The sequence below is a fragment of the Felis catus genome, chromosome F1, assembly GCF_018350175.1.
Source record: "Felis catus isolate Fca126 chromosome F1, F.catus_Fca126_mat1.0, whole genome shotgun sequence".
Lineage (NCBI taxonomy): Eukaryota > Metazoa > Chordata > Mammalia > Carnivora > Felidae > Felis > Felis catus.
In genome coordinates, this window is record NC_058384.1 from 68,617,445 (window position 1) to 68,636,339 (window position 18,895).

The 18,895-nt window shown below is 51.0% G+C and overlaps 3 protein-coding genes and 1 pseudogene across 40 annotated transcripts in view; 2 read left to right on the forward strand and 2 right to left on the reverse strand.

The window, feature by feature from the left end:
* The window catches only part of UBAP2L (ubiquitin associated protein 2 like), a 39,538-nt gene extending 37,731 nt beyond the window's left edge, over positions 1–1,807 (reverse strand). For 7 of the 34 annotated variants that reach the window (XM_045049051.1, XM_045049063.1, XM_045049062.1 and 4 more), the window contains exon 1: positions 1,293–1,449. The gene's annotated coding sequence lies outside the window, so the exon portion shown is untranslated. Of the gene's footprint in view, positions 1–1,292; positions 1,471–1,652 lie in introns of those variants that run through there. The other 27 variants (XM_045049065.1, XM_045049061.1, XM_045049058.1 and 24 more) reach the window with 12 other exon arrangements.
* On the forward strand, positions 535–12,058 carry CF1H1orf43 (chromosome F1 C1orf43 homolog). Of its 5 annotated transcripts, none has more exons than XM_045049071.1 (8): positions 535–955; positions 2,566–2,667; positions 5,946–6,029; positions 6,775–6,892; positions 7,098–7,151; positions 7,762–7,928; positions 8,016–8,074; positions 11,606–12,058. In XM_045049071.1, exons 2-8 carry the CDS (start codon positions 2,605–2,607, stop codon positions 11,799–11,801), a joined length of 741 nt encoding a protein of 246 aa, XP_044905006.1. In that variant the 5' UTR covers positions 535–955; positions 2,566–2,604; the 3' UTR covers positions 11,802–12,058. The 5 variants fall into 5 exon arrangements, with proteins under 5 accessions (XP_044905006.1, XP_044905007.1, XP_019678062.1 ...); XM_019822502.3 differs by lacking the exon at positions 535–955 and adding an exon at positions 1,993–2,301; XM_045049072.1 differs by lacking the exon at positions 5,946–6,029 and having other exon boundaries at positions 604–955.
* A 606-nt stretch (positions 12,059–12,664) lies between these two features.
* On the forward strand, positions 12,665–17,856 carry CFAP141 (cilia and flagella associated protein 141). Its single transcript, XM_003999790.5, has 4 exons — positions 12,665–12,881; positions 13,183–13,223; positions 16,924–17,053; positions 17,619–17,856. The coding sequence occupies exons 1-4, from the start codon at positions 12,849–12,851 to the stop codon at positions 17,718–17,720; spliced, it is 306 nt and encodes a 101-aa protein (XP_003999839.1). The 5' UTR covers positions 12,665–12,848; the 3' UTR covers positions 17,721–17,856.
* On the reverse strand, positions 15,537–16,114 carry LOC111558430 (annotated as a pseudogene).
* Positions 17,857–18,895: the final 1,039 nt, after the last annotated feature.

Sequence of the window (18,895 nt, forward strand, 5' to 3'; positions counted from 1 at the left end):
GAAAATACAAAAGCGATAGGACTTGGTTGCTGCCCTCAGGGAGCTTACAATCTAAGTAGAGAAACAATTCAGACACTCAAGCTGGACTGGGGTAGCTACCTGTAACAGAACAGCTAATTCCCCCGGATGTTTTGTGGAAATGACCCCTGCATCCCCTCGTCCACAAACTTGAATCTCGTTTTAAAAAGCGTACTTGCCAGTTAGGGCACATTTAGCAAAAAAGGGGCTTTAGTAATCAGCAACAGTACATTTTAAGGTCTTTCATCCTCAGTTACGTGACAGCAGTACCCGCTGCTCACAAGGGAAACGGTCACCGGCACGGTCCGCTCTTTTAAGGACAATGGTGTAGGATCTCAAACCCGTTGTAGCAACCCACACGTAACCAACACGTTCCGGTTCTCCGGTGATGCTGGCTGTCACGGACCCCCATCATCCGCCAGCAAGTCACACCACACATCCCCACGGCGGGATACGGACGGTGAAAGGTGGACGGGGAGAAAACAAAAAAAGGATTTCTCCATCCAGTAATCAGGGGCACTCAGAGGCAAAAAAACGGTAACGACAACAACAACAACAACAAAAGAGCCTGTTCCTGTGGCGTTTTTCCTTCCCCATCACCCTACACCAGAGGTGGCTACTTTTCGAGACGGGTGGCGGAGCGGTCTCCTGTTTGTGACATCAGTTTGCAAAGCCATTTAGGGACTGTCCACAAAGTGAAGGGTCTGAGGAAATTCGGGATTCCTGTCCTATCATGAGAAGAGTGGACCCGCACCCCAGTGCTCCAGTGACGTCCCTCGGGCGTAACACACCCTGTGGGGGTCGGCCCGCCCAGCTTCCCCAACAAACATCCTAATTGTCCGGGGCCCCCCAAACTCCAGCGTGGGCCACGGCACGCTTACGACAGCGGCAGAGAAGCCGTCCCCCATGCCGGGGCGCTGAGAAAGCAGGACGGGCGGTAAGAGGAGCTGACAAAGAGGCTGGAAGCGGACAGGGGACGCGAGCCCACGCGTGGAGGATGGGAGGCTCGCCCCGCTCAGCGCCACATCGGGAGCTCCCGGGGCCAATCGCCGCCTCACCTCCCACCCGGAACAAATTAATCCTCCGCACTCCGAACTGAGGGCCACATGGGGGGAGTTCGGGGCAGCTCCACCCCGCCGTCCTCCCTCCCCCCCCCCCCCCGCCACCCCCAAACCAGGCCGGATCCGGATCCGAGAAGGCCCGCAGCGGGCTGCAAAGGGAGGCCGGCCCCCGCGGCGTCCTCACGGCAGCGGCCGGGCCGGAGAGGGCCCTACCTCAGGCGGGGCCCAGGCCGCGCTCGCTCGCGCTCTTCCTCGCTCTCCCCGCTCGGGCTCTAGCCGCATGGCCCCCCCCTCCGGCCGCCCAAGCCCCGCCCCGGCCACGCTCCCAAATCGAGGCCCCGGCTCCGGCGCGGCCCACTAGGCCGCAAATCCAACCATAAACAAAACCTCCGGCGGCCAACTAGGGGGGAGGGGGCTGGGTAGGGCGCCGGGCTCGCACGACCGGGAGGGGTGTCCAGTAGGGGAGCGCACGGGGCGGGGGGCCGACTGGGGTGGGGGGGGGCCCGGCGGGGTACGGGAGAAGGGAGGGAGGGGAAAGGGAGACCGCGGATTTAAAGGGGCCGCGGACAATACCCGGCCCCGCCGCGCTGCCGCTGCCGCCGCCGCCGCCGCCAACGCCGCTGCGCTCCCAACTTTACCTCAGTCTCCTCCACACTGACACCCCGGGCCGCGCCGCCCCTGTCACGTGATGTAAGGTTCCCTCCTCCCCACCCCCTCCCTCCTTTCCCCTCGCGCGCTCGCTCTCGCGCCTTCCCCCTCCCACTTGCCTGCCTGCGTCCCCCGGCACGTGACGCGAAAAGGGACGCGCACGCAAGCGCGCGCGCACTGCCCGCCACGAGCCGCGGCGCTGCGGCTCCGCGCGTCCGCCCCGCCTCTGCCGCGTGACGCACCGTCGGCATCCGCTTCCTGTTCCCGGCGTCGTCCGGCGTCGTCCGGCGTCTCGGCGCGCGCCGGTGCGGGCCTGGGTCACGTGCTGGGGCAGCGGGAAGGCGGCGTTCTTGTTTCCTGGGCCCCTGTCCGCCATGTTTTCAGGCCGGCTGAGCGTCGGTGTTTCCCCGTGAGGAAATGGCCGGGGAGTTTCGGGGAGCCCGGGCGCCGGGGCCTCGGCGGCGGAGCCCAGGCTGACCCGGAGCGGTTGTGCGCGGGGCGGGAGGCCATGGCGTCCGGCAGTAACTGGTTGTCCGGCGTGAACGTCGTGCTGGTGATGGCCTACGGGAGCCTGGTGAGGAGACCCCGCGTCCCGGCCCTCCGCCCCCGGCCGCTCGCTCACCCACCTGCGCCTGCCCTGGGCTGGGACTCGTACCTGCCCCCGGAGCGCCTGGGGGCCGAGCGCCCTGCCCCTGCTCCCTGGCCCCCGGGCGTGCCCCGAAGCAGCCCTGAGCGCTTGCAGCTGGGGACCTCAAAGGAAGGCGTGCCCCCCCCCCCTTTTTAAAAATTACTGTGTTTTTGCTAAAGATACTGTCCTTTTTTCCTATCTCTTGGACAGGTGTTCGTACTCCTGTTTATTTTTGTGAAGAGGCAAATCATGCGCTTTGCAATGAAATCCCGAAGGGGACCTCATGTCCCCGTGGGACACAACGCCCCCAAGGTAGGTCCTTAAGGCACGAGGTCGGCCTGGTTCTGCGGCTCCGTCAGGGCCTAGAGTGAGATGGCCTTCGCCTTTGAGATGACTTTGGTTTCTGAGTTCCCTTGTCGCTCTCCCCGCGCTCGGCCGGAGAGAGAACGGTCAGCGTGGCTCTGGCTTCCGCTCCCCCTGCTGCGGCACAGCGTGCACTTGGCGCAGAAGCAACAGTTTTTGCATCTGCGGAGTGAAGGGTTTGGACTAAAATTTGCCAACTCTGTGGACAGAGTTCGCAAGCTCAACGTGCCGCCCAGTGTTTTCTGTTTTAAGGTTTGTGTTAGGGCGGCAGGTTAGCCCCAGGTCACGGAGAAGGATCTGCCGCTGCACTACCTTCCATTCCTGGGGGCCTCATCAATCCCCTAGTCCCCCTAGTCCTTCGTGTTAGGAGCTGAAACCTGAGAAGGAAGCAGCTTACCCCAGGACGTGCCCAAGGTGAATAGTCCAGGAGTCTTCACACTTTCTCCAGTAACTATCTTCCTTTCCTCGGCTTGTAGATCTCTACTGATGACATTTTCTCCGTCTCCCAGACCTCTTTACTGAGTTCCCTGTTTTTATATGTACCGCCTTTGTAGCATTTCCACAAACCTAACCTGGAAATCAGAGGTCTAAATGCCACCCCCAGTCCTGCTCCTGTCTTCAGCTTCTGGCTCTTTCTGATCCAAGGATCCAGCCGGGATCCGGCTACACATGTTAGGTTTCCAGTCTTTGCATGTGCTGTTGTTGGGGCATAGAGTGGTCTTTGGTTTTCTCTTGGCTAGCTGATTTGCTCTTTAGATCTTAGCTCAAATGTTGTTTCCTCTGAAGAAGAGAGTTTACTAACCTGTTTTAAAGTAGGTGATCTTTTTTTTTCTCGTAGCATCCTGTTTTTCTGGATACAGTTTTATCACAAGTTTTCTTTTGTGTTTGTCTGCTTGTTTAATGCTTACCTTCCATGAGACCATAAGCTTCAGGAATGCAGGCACCATGCCAGTTTTGTTCACAGTAAAGCCAGGGCCTGCGTGTAGTGGGTGCTCAGTAACGTGTTACTGAGTGATAAACAGGTTAGTGGGAGAACCGGAGCTAGTACACAGTTCGCTCAACTCCTGGCTGGGTGTCCTTTCAACAACCAGTGCTGTCAATATTCCTTTTTTTTTGTTCTCGGCTGATGTATTTCACGGAAAGCCTTAAGGAACGTGTCATGGTGTAAAAACTCGATGGTGCTTCTTCTATGTTCCCTCAGTTCTCCAGATGCCACCTGCCATCCATAAGACGGTTATAGGGTTGGCCACCAGTACACCATGATACAATCAAAACTTTGATTATTGGGGCGCCTGGGTGGCTCAGTCGGTTAAACGTCCAACTTCTCAGATCATGATCTCACAGTTTGTGAGTTCAAGCCCCGCGTTGGGCTCTATGCTGGCAGCTCGGAGCCTGGAGCCTGATTCAGATTCTGTGTCTGTCTGTCTCTCTCTTTCAAAAATAGTATTTTTAAAAATCTTTTTAAAAACTTTGATGATTTTGGAGCATCCTGGACTAGATAAGATTCCTTTCCCTTTAAAAAATTCTCTCATTTAAATTTGTATTCAGCAGCTCTTCCTGCCCATGGGTCCTGTCCCCATGCTTTAATAGAATGACCTTTTTGCACCAAAAAATAATAAAAAATAAGTTTGCATTCATTGCTGGTGGAAGTGTAAATTACTAAAACTTCTTTGGCCAATAACCAGGTATTATCTAGTAAGATTACGCATGTACCTAATCCCATGGTGCAGGAGTTCCACTCTTACCATTCAGAAAGTAATTTTTGTTCGTGTTGTACCAGAAGACATGGAAGAATATTCGTGGGGCAGGGCCTGCCTGGATGGCTCAGTTGGATAAGTGTCCCAACTTCAGCTCAGGTCATGATGTCATGGTTCCTGAGTTCAAGCCCTGCATCAGGCTCTCTGCTGTCAGCACAGAGCCTGCTTAAAATTCTCTGTCCCCCTCTCTCTCTGCCTCTCTCTCTCTCTCTCAAAAATAAAACATTTAAAAAAAAATTTTTTTAAGGATATCCATGGCAGCAATTGTGATATTTCCAGAAGAAATTCTTAGGCCAAACGTCTACTCAAGAATATATCTATGATTTATTTGTATTTTGGAATACTAGGAGTGAAAGTAAGCTCAACAACGCGAACATATGGACACACATGAATTTCTATAGCATTTTTTTATTTGTAAAATTTTTTAACATTTAGAGAGAGTGTGTGTGCAAGCGGGAGGGGGGTGGGGGCAGAATCGCAAGCAGGCTCCAGGCTCTGAACCGTCAGCACAGAATCCAACGTGGGGCTCAAACCCACGATCGTGAGATCATGACCTGAGCCAAAGTCGGACGCTTAACTGACTGAGCCACCCAGGTGCCCCAATTCTAAAGCATTTTTAAAAAAGAAAAAGACAAACATGAGTGAATCTCAAAAACATGCTGAGTAAAAAAAGCTAGCAAGCCATTCACAAAAGAGTATCTGCCATTTTGTTCCGTTCCATTTATGTGAAATTCTGGAACACACGACTGTATCAATAAAAAGTACATAATTATTGCCTGGAGCAGGGAAAGAGGTTGATTGCAGAGGGACATGGAGAACGTTTTGGGGTGATGGAAATGTTCTGTCTTGGTTGCAGTGGTGGTTGAGTGGGTGTATTTACTTGTCAAAACTCAGTCCACGCAAATTGGTTGCATTTTATTCCATGTAAGTTCTAACTTAGTATTTAAAATTTTGAAAAGACAAGTTACTGAGGAATGCAAAAAGTATTTTTTCATTTGTGTGAAGTTTGAAACCAGGCAAAGGTAAACAGCTTGTTCAGGTTGATATGTGGTAAAACAGTGAAGAAAAGTAAGATTGTTGACAAATGAACATTGGGGGTGTTGCATTTAATCAGAACTAGGCACACATGGCTTCAGGAGAGCAGACATAGATGTTCATCTTCACAGTTTTCATAATTACTTAAAACGTACATAGCGTGTATTTCACGTATGATCTATTCCACAGTGGCAGTTGCTAAAAAGTCACAAGAAGTGGGTCGCCTGGGTGGCTCAGTCGGTTAAACGTCTGACTTCGGCTCAAGTCATGGTTTCACGGTCCATGAGTTCGAGCCCCACATCGGGCTCTGTGCTGACAGTTCAGAGCCTGGAGCCTACTTCGGATTCTGTGTCTCCTTCTCTCTCTCTGTCTCTCTCCCACTCACGTGCTGTCTCTCAAATAATAAATGTTAAAAAAAAAATTTTTTTTTTAAAGTTACGAGAAGAAAAATCTGCTGGGGCTCTGGCAGCCCTTTTAAGTGAGAGAGATGGACGTGGACTTAACAGTGGTTGCTTCGGGGTGAGTGAGGGGTGACTGTAGTATCTTCTCGAAGTTTATATCGTGGATGTGAATTAACCTACTTAAAAAATTAAGTGTACTCCAGAAGAAAGCTTTTAGAAGTCCTGTGATCCACCAGGTAGGGTAGTCCCCAAACTATTGGAAACCACATACAGGTATTCTCACAGATTTTTAGATTATGATTTTCACTTGCTGTCCAGTTTTCTCTTCCTCCAGAAGTTTGTTAGAACACCTAACCAAGATCCTAAATTCAGTTGAGTCAGAAATCATGTTGATGCCATAGAACTTGAGGAAATTCTGGCAGGTTAAAGGTCTAGCTTAGAGGGTTGCGTGGGTGGCTCTGTCAGTTGAGCGTCCGACTCTTTGTTTTGGCTCAGGTCATAATCTCACGATTTGTGGGTTCAAGCCCCGAGTGGGGTTCTGCGCTGCTAGGGCAGAGCCTGCTTGGGATTCTCTGTCCACCCGCCCCTCCCTTGCTCACACACTAGCTGTCTCTTTCTCAAAATAAACTTTACAAAAATTTTTTTAAATGGAGCTAGGTTAGAGATGTGCCGTTGGGGGAAGTTCTTAGAGAACCCAAGCCTATCCTTATATTTTTCAGCCTGACCTGGCAACGTTACCAGCCAGATGAGCATTTTTTGTGCTGCTTTTGTCATAGCTGCTCACTTGCTCTGCCCCATTTCGAGGCTGACGGGAAGCAGAGTACAGGATAAGTGATCGCACGCTCTTTTCTCTGTGTGAACAGGACTTGAGAGAGGAGATTGACATTCGGCTGTCCAGGGTTCAAGACATCAAGTATGAACCTCAGCTCCTTGCAGACGGCGATGCGAGACTGCTCCAGCTGGAAGCCCAGGGAAATCAGAGTATGTGGCGTGCTCTCGGAGGACGCTTGAGTGAGGAATCCCATGTGTTCAGAATTCCTTTGCTCTCTGAGCTGTCAGCATAGCTGCTGGGCACCTGTGGTTCCTCTGTTGCTGGGCACATGTGAGATGCGGGGAGGCAGTTTATTGGCTTGCTGGAGTTTGAGAAATCTGAGGTCGTGCCTACGACCAGTCTCTTTCTCGACAGGCTGCTACAACTACCTGTACAGGATGAAAGCCCTGGACGCCGTCCGCGCCTCCGGTAGGGCTGACTTGATGGGAGGCTGAGGGCCTGGGCTGGGAGGGGGTGGGGGGCTGTGTATATTAGAGCTTATGCTTTTTCTGCCCCCCGCTGGGAGGAATTTCCTGGAGTTTTGAGAGTACTGGGTTATTTTGTCTAAGGAAATGATGGCGGCAAGTTATTTCTTCTTCAAAGGGTGAATTTGTTTTATTGTTTAGACCTTTAGTTTCGTGAACCGGATGGTGGTAATTTGCTTGTTTTTCTACACAAGACAAGTGACACCCACGCTTTTTCAGTAAGACCGAGATAAATGGTTCTTGAATTTTTTCTACCGTGTGACCATTGTCAAGTATGCTTTGTTTCTGCTGAAACGTGGTTTACGCCTCAGAGCTGGAGTGAGTAGGGGGTAGATGGAAAGGAGACACTGTCGGTACCATCGGTGGAGCCTACGGTTGTGTTGCCAGCACCCCGTGACCGCTCAGACGCGGCTCTGGGCCTCCGGTCGTCTTCATTCCATTAGAATTTCCCCCCCAATTCATTCATTCGACCCATTCCTAAATTTGGAAGGTTAACTAAAAAGACTAACAAATGGGAGAAGGGTTATCACTGTGCTGTGTGATTGTCTCCTCAGAGATCCCGTTTCATGCTGAAGGCAGGCATCCCCGTTCCTTAATGGGCAAGAATTTCCGCTCCTACCTGCTAGATCTCCGGAACACTAGTACTCCTTTTAAGGGTGTGCGCAAGGCCCTCATCGACACCCTGCTGGATGGCTATGAGACAGCCCGCTATGGGACGGGGGTAAGCCGGATGGCCACTTTTTCCTTCAGGGGACTAAAGGGATGCCCCAGCCTGAGGGAGCCCCACTCTTTCTTCCTCTTTCCTCAGGTCTTTGGGCAGAGTGAGTACCTGCGCTACCAGGAGGCCCTGAGTGAGCTGGCCGCCGTGTAAGTGGGGGGGGGCGGGTGCTGGAGAGGACAGCGGTGGTGCTGGCCCACCCCAGCAAGATGCCCTTCGTGAGCAGTAGTAACAAAATCACAATGACGAGCTGTCTTGTTCTGCCTTACTTGCCTCTGAAAGCGTGTGCTGCTCTATAAGAACACAGTAGGAGAAGCGTCTCCTACTTTTGTGCCCCCTCCTTTTTTTTTTTTTTTAGTTCAGCTCAGTAAAATGTCAGAATTGGTGTGTAAAATGTAGACCGGTAAAGGGAATAAAGTTGGAGCACCTGGGTGGCTCAGTTAAGCGTCCGACTTCTGCTCAGGTCATAATCTCGTGGTTGTTCGGGCTCTGTGCTCACGGTTTGGAGCCTAGAGCCTGCTTCCAATTTTGTGTCTCCCTCTCTCTCTGCCCCTCCCCTACTCACACTCTGTCTCTCTCAAAAATAAACATTACAAAAATTTAAAGGGGGGGGGCTAAGGTTCCTTTTTTCTTTTTTTTAATGTTTTTTTTTTTTTGAGAGAGAAAGAGAGACAAAGCATGAGTGGGGAAGGGGCAGAGAGAGGGAGACACAGAATCGGAAGCAGACTCCAGGCTCGTAGCTATCAGCGCAGAGTCGATGTGAGATTCAAACTGAAGAACCATGAGATTATGACCTGAGCCCTAAGTTGGACGCTTAACCGACTGAACCACCCAGGCGCCTCCAGGGAATGAAGTTACTTTTTTTTTTTTTTTAATGGTAACTGGATCCTGGACGCTTTAAAAAAAAATTTTTTTGAGAGAGAGTACAAGCGTGAGAGGGGCAGAGAGAGAGAGGGAGACACAGAATCCAAAACAGGCTCTGAGCTGTCAGCACAGAGCCCAACACAGGGCTGAAACTCTCGAACTGTGAGATCATGACCTGAGCCGAAGTCGGACGCTTCATTGACAGCCCCCCAGGTGTCCCGAAATAAAGTTTTTCAATGCAGAGATTCTTCCTCTTTCAGGTTCCAGTGTTTTCCTTTCATGTCTTGGTCTGATAACAATCACACGTGCCCCCCCCCCCCCATTTTTATTACCACTCACAGCTTTAGGAACCTTGTTTGAAACTAAGGGCGTCACTAGAGCATCAGCTGTTGAGTTTCTGTGTAATAGGAATCACGACTTTTGTCTGACAGTGTTTAAAACATGCGCTGGCGTGGTTTCATGGTGTTGTTTATACAGATGTTCAAAGGGTGGAGAGGGAAAGCCCATGTAGAAATAAAAAGTTAGTTACCAGCCTTGAAAAGAACCGTGTCCATTTTCTGCCGTGTTGAATAAGGCTCTTTCTGAAAAGGTAAGGAGTATGGCTGTTCTGTCTTTTCTCTGTTCATAAAACTAAACTACCTTGTTCCAAAAACAAAGGGTTTGGTAAAAACTGCTCAGAAGAGGAGTGAAAGCAGGGGAAGACGAGGAAGGGTGCTTGTTCTGGAGGTCAGGCAGAAGGCGTGTTCAAAGTGTGGTTTCTTTGGACCAGAAATACCTTCTGGTTCTAACTCAGGTGAAGTCTCTAGAGTCCTCAAATTCATAAAGATGGGAAGGTGACAGTGCCAGGGGTGGGGGGTTATTGCTTACTGGGGACAGAGCTTCAGTTTTGCAGCATGAAAAGAGCTCTGGAGATGGGTGGTGGGGATGGGTACACAGCGGTGTGAATATACTTAATACTACTGGACCGTAAACATTTAAAAACGGTCTATTTTACCACAATTTTATTAAAAGTTCAGTCCTTGAGAGCACCTATATGACTCAGTTGGTTAAGTGTCCCGACTCTTGATTTCTGCTCAGGTCATGATCCCACGATTCGTGGGATTGAGTGCAGTCAGCTCAGAGCCTGCTTGGGATTCTCTCTCTCTCTCTCTCTCTCTCTCTCTACCTCTACCTCTACCTCTACCTCTACCTCTACCTCTACCTCTCCCCTGCTTTCGCCGTCTCTCTCAAAATAAGCAAATACGCTTTATAAAAAATCTTTAATAAAATCAGGGCACCTGGGTGGCTCAGTTGAGCATCCAATTCTTGATTTTGGCTCAGATCATGATCCCAGAGGTCATGGGATCAAGCCCTGTGTTGGGCTCTGCGCTGAGCATGGAGCCTGCTTCAGATTCTCTCTCTCTCCCCCTTTGCCCCTCTCCCCTGATCACATGTACTTTCTTTCTAAAATAAAATACATTCTTAAAAAAATAATTACAAAAAACTTTAGTCCTCGTCGGCATGTGGCTGGCTCAGTTGCTAGAGCATGCAACTTTTGATCTCAGGGTCATGAGTTCAAGCCCAACATTGGGTATGGAGATAAACTTTAAAAAAAAATAAAAATTCAGGGCACCTGGGTGGCTCAGTTGGGCATCCAACTTCATCTCAGGTCGTGATATCACGGTTCCTGAGTTCAAGCTCCGCGTCGGACTCTGCTGACAGCTTGGAGCCTGGAGCCTGTTTCGGGTTCCGTGTCTCCCTCCCTCTCTGCTCCTCCCCGCTTATGCTCTGTCTCTCTCCGAGAATAAAAACGTTAAAAAATTTTTAAAAGAAAGGGATGTAACAGTAAAAAAGTAAATAAAAATTCACTCCTTGATTTCTGATTTCTAGAGCAATTCAGTGAGGTTAGTGAAGACGAGGCCCTGAAATCTGACAGATTCCTGTCCCAACTCTGTCGCTTACTAGCTTTGTGACCTTAGGCAAGAGGGCCCTCAGTTTCCTAACTTGGAAATTGGGGATGTTACTGCCATGTAGGGATATTGGGATGGCAGTAAATTAGATGTTGGTAAAGGACCAATTTAATGTCGTAAGTACTTGATAGCTATTTCTGTTCTTATTTTTTGGTGTTCAGTTTTCAAAGGACTTTTCTTAGATTGGGAGTATATTAGTACATAGATGCAGGAGGTGAATCAGCAGAATTAAAAAAGTTTTCTTTGGGGCGTGTGGGTGGTTCAGTCGATCAAGCGTACAGCTCTTCATTCTGGCTTCTCAGGTCATGATCCCCAGGTCGTGGGACTGAGCCCCATATCAGGCTCCACACCAGGCATGGAGCTTGCTTGGGATTCTCTCTCTCCCTCTGCCCCTCTCCACGTGTATGCACGTATACTCTCTCTCTAAAATAAACTTTAAAAAATGATAACAAATAAAGGTTTTCTTTATAGCGAGATGAAAATGTTGAGCCAGGGGTGCCTGGGTGGCTCAGCCGGTGAAGCGTCTGACTTCGGCTCATGTCATGATCTCACAGTTTGTGAGTTCAAGTCACATGTCGGGCTCTGTGCTGACAGCTCAGAGCCTGGAGCCTGCTTCGGATTCTGTCTCTCTCTCAAAAATACACACTAAAAAAGGAAGATGTTGAGCCAGAGGCAAGGACTCTGGGAAAATTGTTTTCTCTGCTACTTCTATCAGATGGGCTTTTAGTCACTAGTTTATAAGATAGGACAAGGACAAGGGATCACTTGTGGCTACCGCCATGTTACGGAGCGGTTGAGTCTTGCTTGAATTGCCTTCTTGTGTTAGTCGTCATTCTGTCCGTGACCTGCCCTCTCTGTATCCTCCAGAGTCAAAGCACGAAGCGGGAGCTCTCAGAGACAGCACCAGTCAGCCGCCAAAGACCTAACCCAGTCTCCTGAAGTCTCCCCGACAACCATCCAGGTGACCTACCTCCCTTCCAGTCAGAAGAGTAAACGTGCCAAGCACTTTCTTGAACTGAAGAGCTTTAAGGACAACTATAACACACTGGAAAGTACTCTGTGACGGGCTGACGGACACTGCTCCTGCTGCTGGTGGCCTCAGGTCATCTGGCCAGTGGGCGCCGGTCAGCCGAAGTCCCACTTCGTCCAGAGCTCGTAGGGTTCACGCCTAGAGGATCATTCTCCAACCTGTTCTTACGGCCAGTTTCAGAGAATTGGTTAGGACTTGATTTTCCCTTGGTAGCACTTTTTTCTGGAGTTGAATTCAGATGTTTTAATGTTTCCATCATGGCTTCCTTAAAAATCCTCACTTGGTTTTGATTATAGTTTGTTCATTGGCCTTTTTTCCCCTGTCCTCAGACTATAAATAGTCCTAAATTGTAAGAGTTGGGGGAGCCGGGCCTGGTGCATTCTATGTCTGCCCCTTCATACATAGGTGGATGGGAACCGTTTGTGTTTGAGACATCTTCGAGTTGATTGGTTGGAAAGGCAGACGTGAGCTGGTGGGGAGGTCTGGGGAGGCCGTGAGGTGCGCAGAACAACTTGCCTGGTGCTCCGTGGAAACCAGGCTGTGTGGAAACGTTAACCCGACCTGGTCCCCGGAAATGCGAGGATCGGCCTCAGGCTTTCTTTACATGCTGTCCTGAATAAATGGGAAAGGGAATGTTGGCACCTGACACGATCCCACCCCCCCTCATTTATTGGGGACGCTATATGGGACAGTGAAGCAATGGTCAGACCGATGCCCTGCTCTGACGTTAAAACTAATAAAATGAACAATTAAAACACATGATTCACTCCTTTATAGGTGCCTTTTAATCAAACAGGCACAGGATATGTTCTTTGGACCTAGGATCATATGGATGCTCCTTGAGACCCCGCGGAAGAAACCCTAAAATTGGGGCTCTGGTCTTTGCTCCTAGAATAGCCTGAGAACTGGGACTCCCTTCTGGTCTACAGGGCAACAGGCCAGGTGACCAATCAGGTCGCAGACCCTGGGTCATTGTTGGAGGCAGACATGTTGCCATGACTCCTGAAACCTGGGTGACTGGATGATACAGAGACAAGAGCCTGCTTGTGTCCTGGGCTGGTGTCCCGCAAGCGTGTGGACATGTCTGTGGGAAAGACCACGAAAGTAGAAGAGGTGTGCAGAGCTGGGGGGTGGGGCGGGGCCGGACGAACTTCCCAGATGGGTGACCCTCCGGTTTCCTGAGGTGCCCTGAGGTGAGCAGGTGGGAACAGTAGGAGACTGTGGGTGGTTCCACACCGGCTGCTCCCAGGCTGCTCCCTGCGCACTTTCTGGACCCAGTGCCCTCGCTTCTCTCTCAGGAAAGGCCCATGAGCCCCCTCCGGGAGGGTGCTGGGGACAGGGTGCTGGGCTGAGGGGAGGGTGCTGGGGATGGGGTGCCAGCCAGAGGCGGATCAGCAACTCACTTTTCTTGCAGAGTTTTCAAAGGGTCCTGGGATTTAAGAAGATGGTCGACAGGTAATTCCTGCTTCTGTCCTCTCCCTTTCCCCTCAGCTTGACCCCTGCACTCTCGTGTCCTCCCCACCCCCCTGGCCACCTTGCAGACCTGCTTCGCCCTCCGGGGCTCCCGAGGAAGGACACTGTGGTGTGCAGGCCGCAGCATGGACCGGCCTCCCGGTGCTCACTCGAGCTCGCTCCCTGTGCCACCCAGATGGCTTTACTGTCCCTTTCTTCCCATCCTCCCAGGGAGAATTGGAGCAAGTTTTTGTTGTTGTTGTTTTTTAAGAAGAATGCAAGTATTTGTTGTCTCAATCGCGTGATAGGTGCGCCGTATTTGTTGAGCGAATGGCGAGACTGGGCTCTGTGTCTTCACCTGGGGAGCTTTGTAAAACACGTCCGGACCTCAACCCAGAAGATGTCACCGCGTGGTCTGGGATTGGGGAGGATAAGCCCGGTTTTTAAGGTTTAACAGGTGGTTATGCCCAGAGCTGGCAAGGATGTGAGGTGGCAAAAATGCATACAATTTTAGTGAGAGTCCAGATGGATGCAGCCTTTTTACAAACACAGTCTGATGGGGGTGCCTGGGTGGCTCAGTCCGTTAAGGGTCTGACTCCTGATTTTGGCTCGGGTCATGATCTCACGGTTTGTGACATTGAGCCCCGCATTGGGCTTTGTGTTGTCAGCCCAGAGCCCACTTTGGATCCTCTGTCCCCAACTCTCTCTCAAAAATAAATAGAAATTAAAAACATTTTTAGAGACGCCTGGGTGGCTCAGTCGGTCAAGCATCAGACTTCGGCTCAGGTCATGACCTCACACTTGGTGAGTTTGAGCCCTGCCTTGGGCTCTGTGCTGAGAGCTCAGAGCCTGGAGCCTGCTTCACATTCTGTCTCCCTCTTTCTCTGGCCCTCCTCCACTCACACTCTGTACATCTCCCTCTCTCCCTGTCTCAAAAATAAACATTTAAAAAATTAAAATAGTCAAACATCAGTTCTTCAAAAAAATATTTTTATAACATAAACAAAAACAAAGGTAAGTTTGATGAAATCTGTCAAAACTTAAGATCTCAAAATTCACATGTCCTTAGAAGTGGCAACTGTACTCCTAGAGAGTTGACCTTGCATATATATGCCTGCAAAAGCTCTAGAACATACATAAACAGCATTCTGGACAGCATTGTTTACAAAAGTAAACCAGGGCACCTGGTGCGCTTAGTCGAAGGGCAAGTGACTCTTGATCTCGGGGTCTTGCGTTGCAGCCGCCTGTTGGGTGGAGAGATTACTTTAAATTTTAAAAACTAGGAACAGCCTACCTTGTTAAGTGATGATATAAAAATACTAGGCAGCCTTTACACAGAATGAAGCAAGTGTGTATGTGTTGATGGGAAAGTCCAACTGTTAACTACTTCTACTAACAAATGTATGAGTGCATGGTAATAAAAAAATATACTTCCTAGTATATGATAGAAAAACTTTCTGGAAAAATACACAAACTGGTAACTTTGAGAACTGGGGCAGAAGAACAAAGCTTTCAGTTTTCATTTGGTGTATATATATATTTTTTTTTTGTTTGTTTGTTTATCCCGAGAGAGAGTGAGCACATGCAGTAGGGCAGAGAGAGGGAGAGAGAATCCCGGCCAGGCTCCACGCTGTCAGTGCAGAGCCGCACCGAGGTCGAACCCCCAAACCGTGAGATCGCGACCTGAGCCGCAATCAAGAGTCGGACTCTTAACCCAGTGAGCTACCCAGGTGCCCCAGGATTTTTTTATTTTTTTTATTTTTATTTATTTTTATTTTTTTTTAACGTTTATTTATTTTTGAGACAGAGACAGAGCATGAACGGGGGAGGGTCAGAGAGAGGGAGACACAGAATCTGAAACAGGCTCCAGGCTCTGAGCCATCAGCACAGAGCCCGACGCAGGGCTCAAACTCACGGACCGCAAGATCGTGACCTGAGCTGAAGTCGGCGGCTTAACCGACTGAGCTACCCAGGTGCCCCAGGATTTTCTTTTTAAATAGTCTGTACACCCAGCATAAGTTTTGAACTCAGGAACCCGAGATCAAGTCACGTGCTCCACCGGGCTAGCCAGGTGCCCCCCGCCCTTTTTTTAAGCCCAATGTATTTGTTTACTATATTCATCACCACAAGGGCTCAACCAGAGACTTAAACCAAAGTGACCCCACAGCTTAAGATACACAATCCTAGGGGCACCTGGGTGGCTCAGTTGGTTAAGTGTCCGACTTCAACTCAGTTCATCACCTTGTAGTTCATGAGTTCAAGCCCCACGTGGGGCTTTGTGCTGACAGCTCAGAGTCTGGAGCCTGCTTCAGATCCTCTGTCCCCCATCTCTCTGCCCTTCCTCCCTCTCGTGCTATCTCTCTCTCTCTCTCTCTCTCTCTCTCTCTTCCTCTCCCTCTCAAAAATAAACATAAAAAATAAGAAAGATAACGTAAAGAGGCTACACAGTCCGGGTTCTTGGCTAAGGACCAGCTTTGAGCAGCTTTCTTGCAGATACTTGTTAAAGGCTGTGGGGGTTTCTCCAGGCTCAGCAGCGCATGTGCTCAAAGGACTATCGGTGTTGAGTTCTCGCAGGCCCTGGGTGGGCAGCGGGATGGTGCTGATGTCATACAGGGCAGACCGCTTGTCCTTGAGGATGTCCAGGCAGATGTCACCCTGGGTGTCCAGGTCTGGGTGGCAGCAGGGCATGAGGACCCTCCCCCCGGGTGTGTTGTCAGCACTGCAGGACTCCTGGGGGAGCTGATAACTTCAGGTCTTGACATGCTGTGCCCACCGCTCCAGGGATGGCCCCACCCATGTGAAAGGTTGCCTGATTCAGGAAAGGCAGAAGTTCCTTTGTTGCCAGACACCATGGGGGTCATCAGCTCCTGCTGGGGCATCTTGCCCACAGGACCCCAGGTGGCACCCCCCCCCCCCCGCCCCCGGAGGCAGCGACACTGGCAGCCACTGGGTCACGGCTCTGGGAGCAGCGAGGGCAGTGAGACAGGAACTTAGAGCATGATTGCAACTCTCATTTAGTATATGAGAGTCTTTTTTTTTTTTAATTATTATTTATTTATTTTGAGAGAGACTGCGTGCACACGAGCTGGGGAAGGACAGAGAAGGAGAGAGAAAATCCCACAAACCGTGAGATCGTGACCTGAGCCAAAACCAAGAGTTGGACGCTTAACCGACTGAGCCACCCAGGCGCCCCGAAGCGTGTGACTCTTGATCTTGGGGTTGTGAGTTTGACCCCACGTTGTGTGTAGAGATTACTTAAAAATCTTAAAAAAAAAATAAAACTCAAGGGTTATCTGAGCAGAGGACACGTGTGAGAGAGGTGGGGGGAGAGAAATGCATATTTCTCTCATGAATTAAAAAACCTTAAATGATTGCAGAATGTTGTCTAGCTAAGGATGAGAACCATGGTGTAACGGAAGGTATTAATTTTTAGACTGGATTTTGATACCCAGGTCTGCCATTAAGTGACCTTAGGCGACTCACCTGAACTTTGTTTCCGTGTGTGCCGTGCAAAATTAGTATCTCTGATGCACGGTTATGATGATTCAGCGTCCTGTGTATTCAACGCATACTAGGTTCTCAGTTCTAGTTACCCTTCAAGGAGCTGGCCGTGTTCTGACATGGGCACAGAGGTTCCAGTGATGGGGTTTGTGTCACCACTCCTAACTGACCCAGTCAGCTCCTTCCTCTGTACCTGGGGCAGGTGGCAGAATTCACACACCCACTGTATGTGGCAGACGCCGCTGGGCCAGAGGAGAAACCTGTATGCTGCCCTAAGGACGCAGGACACCAGGGGACAGGAGTTGGCACTGGCCAACAAGCAGCTGCTGATGGTGAGTTCTCGCAAGAGTGACCTGAAGCCTCACCCTCACTGCCCTGCAGAGTCCGCCGGGGTCCCAAGCTCTTCACTGCTGCCAGTACTTGCCCAGTGTATCTGCCTCTGAGGTTTTCAGCATTACACTGGAGCAGTACCGGGTCTCGTCAAGTGGCTCTTTGCGTCCGGCTGCAGGTGACCCGGCCTCCAGTCCCGGGGCGCGGACTAGTCCTCGCTCCCCTCGTGTCCGTGCCCAGCACCCGCCTCTCAGAGCCCCTCTCTCCCGGGAGAACCCGGTCGCCAGCAGGTCGCCATCTGTGTGTCCCGGTGCCTGGCGGAGGTCACGGTTCATGGTGTTCTCAGCAAGTAATTGCTGAACGTGGGGTTTCATCCACGGAGAAAGACTTGCGTAGGCTTCCCCTGCAGTGCGCAGCCTCGATGCTACCGCCTAGCTTTGTGGCACAGCTAAGTCCAAAGCCAGGAGGACGCACGCTGGACTGCCATCGCGGGAGAACGAGGAAAGGGGCCAGCCTGACGTCACACTCTGTTCTGCCCTCCCCCCCCCCCCCCCCCCCCCCCGCCAGGTCCGTCGAGCGGCCCTGCACCAGCTGCTTGAACAGGAGCATCAGCAGTACCAGCAGGAACTGAATCTGACGGGCAGAGCATTTTACGTGGAGAGACTCTGACGGCGCCCAAAACAAAGCTGGCTCTTAACGGCTCGAAGGCAGACATATGGCTCATTCTACGGCCCTGAATCCCTATTGGTTGCAAAAGTGTTTAGCTGTACCCGTGATCTTAAAACAGCTTCCTGGGTTTTGCTCACTTGCCTCTCCGATCTCACTTCCTCTCGTCTTTTCCGTCTTCCTGGACAAATAGCTCTGAGTGTGGCTGTTCACCCATGGGTGCCGTGGCGCTTGGCTGGCAGGAGGCCTGGGGTCCCATGATGAGACCTGGGACAGGTCTCTTTCCTCCGGACCCGAATTCCCACCTCTGCAAATTGACAGGGTTCCAAACTCCAGTGTAATGAGGGGTGAGGCAGCTATAAGGAAGTAAGGAGCAGCGATTTATGTGAAGCTGCTCAGAGCGTGTACGATCTCACGGCCTTCAGATTCTCAAGAATTCTAAAAGGTACTGGTTGGTCACATGCATCTGTAGGCCACAGAGAACCTTACTTATGAAGATCTGCTTTGCATAAAATGACATCACAAGCCAGAGACCCCCCCGTTGTGCAGCCGGTAACAGGTGCCAGGACAAACTGTCACCGCCAGGCCAGAACAACTTCCCGGTCCCCTCACCTGCTGTCAGCATCCTCGTTGGCCACTTGTCCTGTCCACACGGAGCTTGTCCTGCCCTCTGCTCCGTGCGGCTGTGTGCGCTGCACAACTCTGGTCTCCCTGTCCCGCCGCCACCCCCTCCCCCCGTCTGGCTCCAACCCTCAGTGGGCATTTCTCCCCTCCGACACCAGAGCCCCCTCCTTTTCTCCCTGCACGCCCCACCGATGGGCACAGAGAGGCAGCAGGTATGGAGAAGGGTGTGGGCTTTGGAGTCAGGTGTGGGTTCTAAGTCTGGTGCCTCCTAATTGTTGTCAGCTTGTGTAAGTTACTTCTCTGAGCCTCAGTTTCCTCTTCTGAAAATGGGGACAGTGATGCCCATCTCATAGGGTCATTATGAGGATTAAATAAAATTTCATAGCGAGCAAGCCTAGTGCTTGGCACACAGCCGGCGTCCTCCCTTTTCTCTCTCAGGTTTCACTGTGACCCTGGCCGTTCACAAGCCCCTCGCCACGCCCCGGCCACCCCCATGCACCCGAGATGCCACTTCACCCCACGCCTGTGTCTGTGCCCCCATGCACCCATTCGTC

What these genes read in the sequence shown, in the direction of transcription:
- CF1H1orf43 (XM_019822502.3), top strand. Translation starts at nt 2,236, where the DNA reads ATGGCGTCCGGCAGTAACTGGTTGTCCGGCGTGAACGTCGTGCTGGTG. An exon ending in TGGGACACAACGCCCCCAAG is followed by an intron (nt 2,668 to 5,945) that starts GTAGGTCCTTAA and finishes TTTTTTTTAAAG; the next exon opens with TTACGAGAAGAAAAATCTGC. An exon ending in CAGCCCGCTATGGGACGGGG is followed by an intron (nt 7,929 to 8,015) that starts GTAAGCCGGATG and finishes CTCTTTCCTCAG; the next exon opens with GTCTTTGGGCAGAGTGAGTA.
- CFAP141 (XM_003999790.5), top strand. Translation starts at nt 12,849, where the DNA reads ATGTCTGTGGGAAAGACCACGAAAGTAGAAGAG. An exon ending in AGACCACGAAAGTAGAAGAG is followed by an intron (nt 12,882 to 13,182) that starts GTGTGCAGAGCT and finishes CTTTTCTTGCAG; the next exon opens with AGTTTTCAAAGGGTCCTGGG. An exon ending in CCAACAAGCAGCTGCTGATG is followed by an intron (nt 17,054 to 17,618) that starts GTGAGTTCTCGC and finishes CCCCCCCGCCAG; the next exon opens with GTCCGTCGAGCGGCCCTGCA.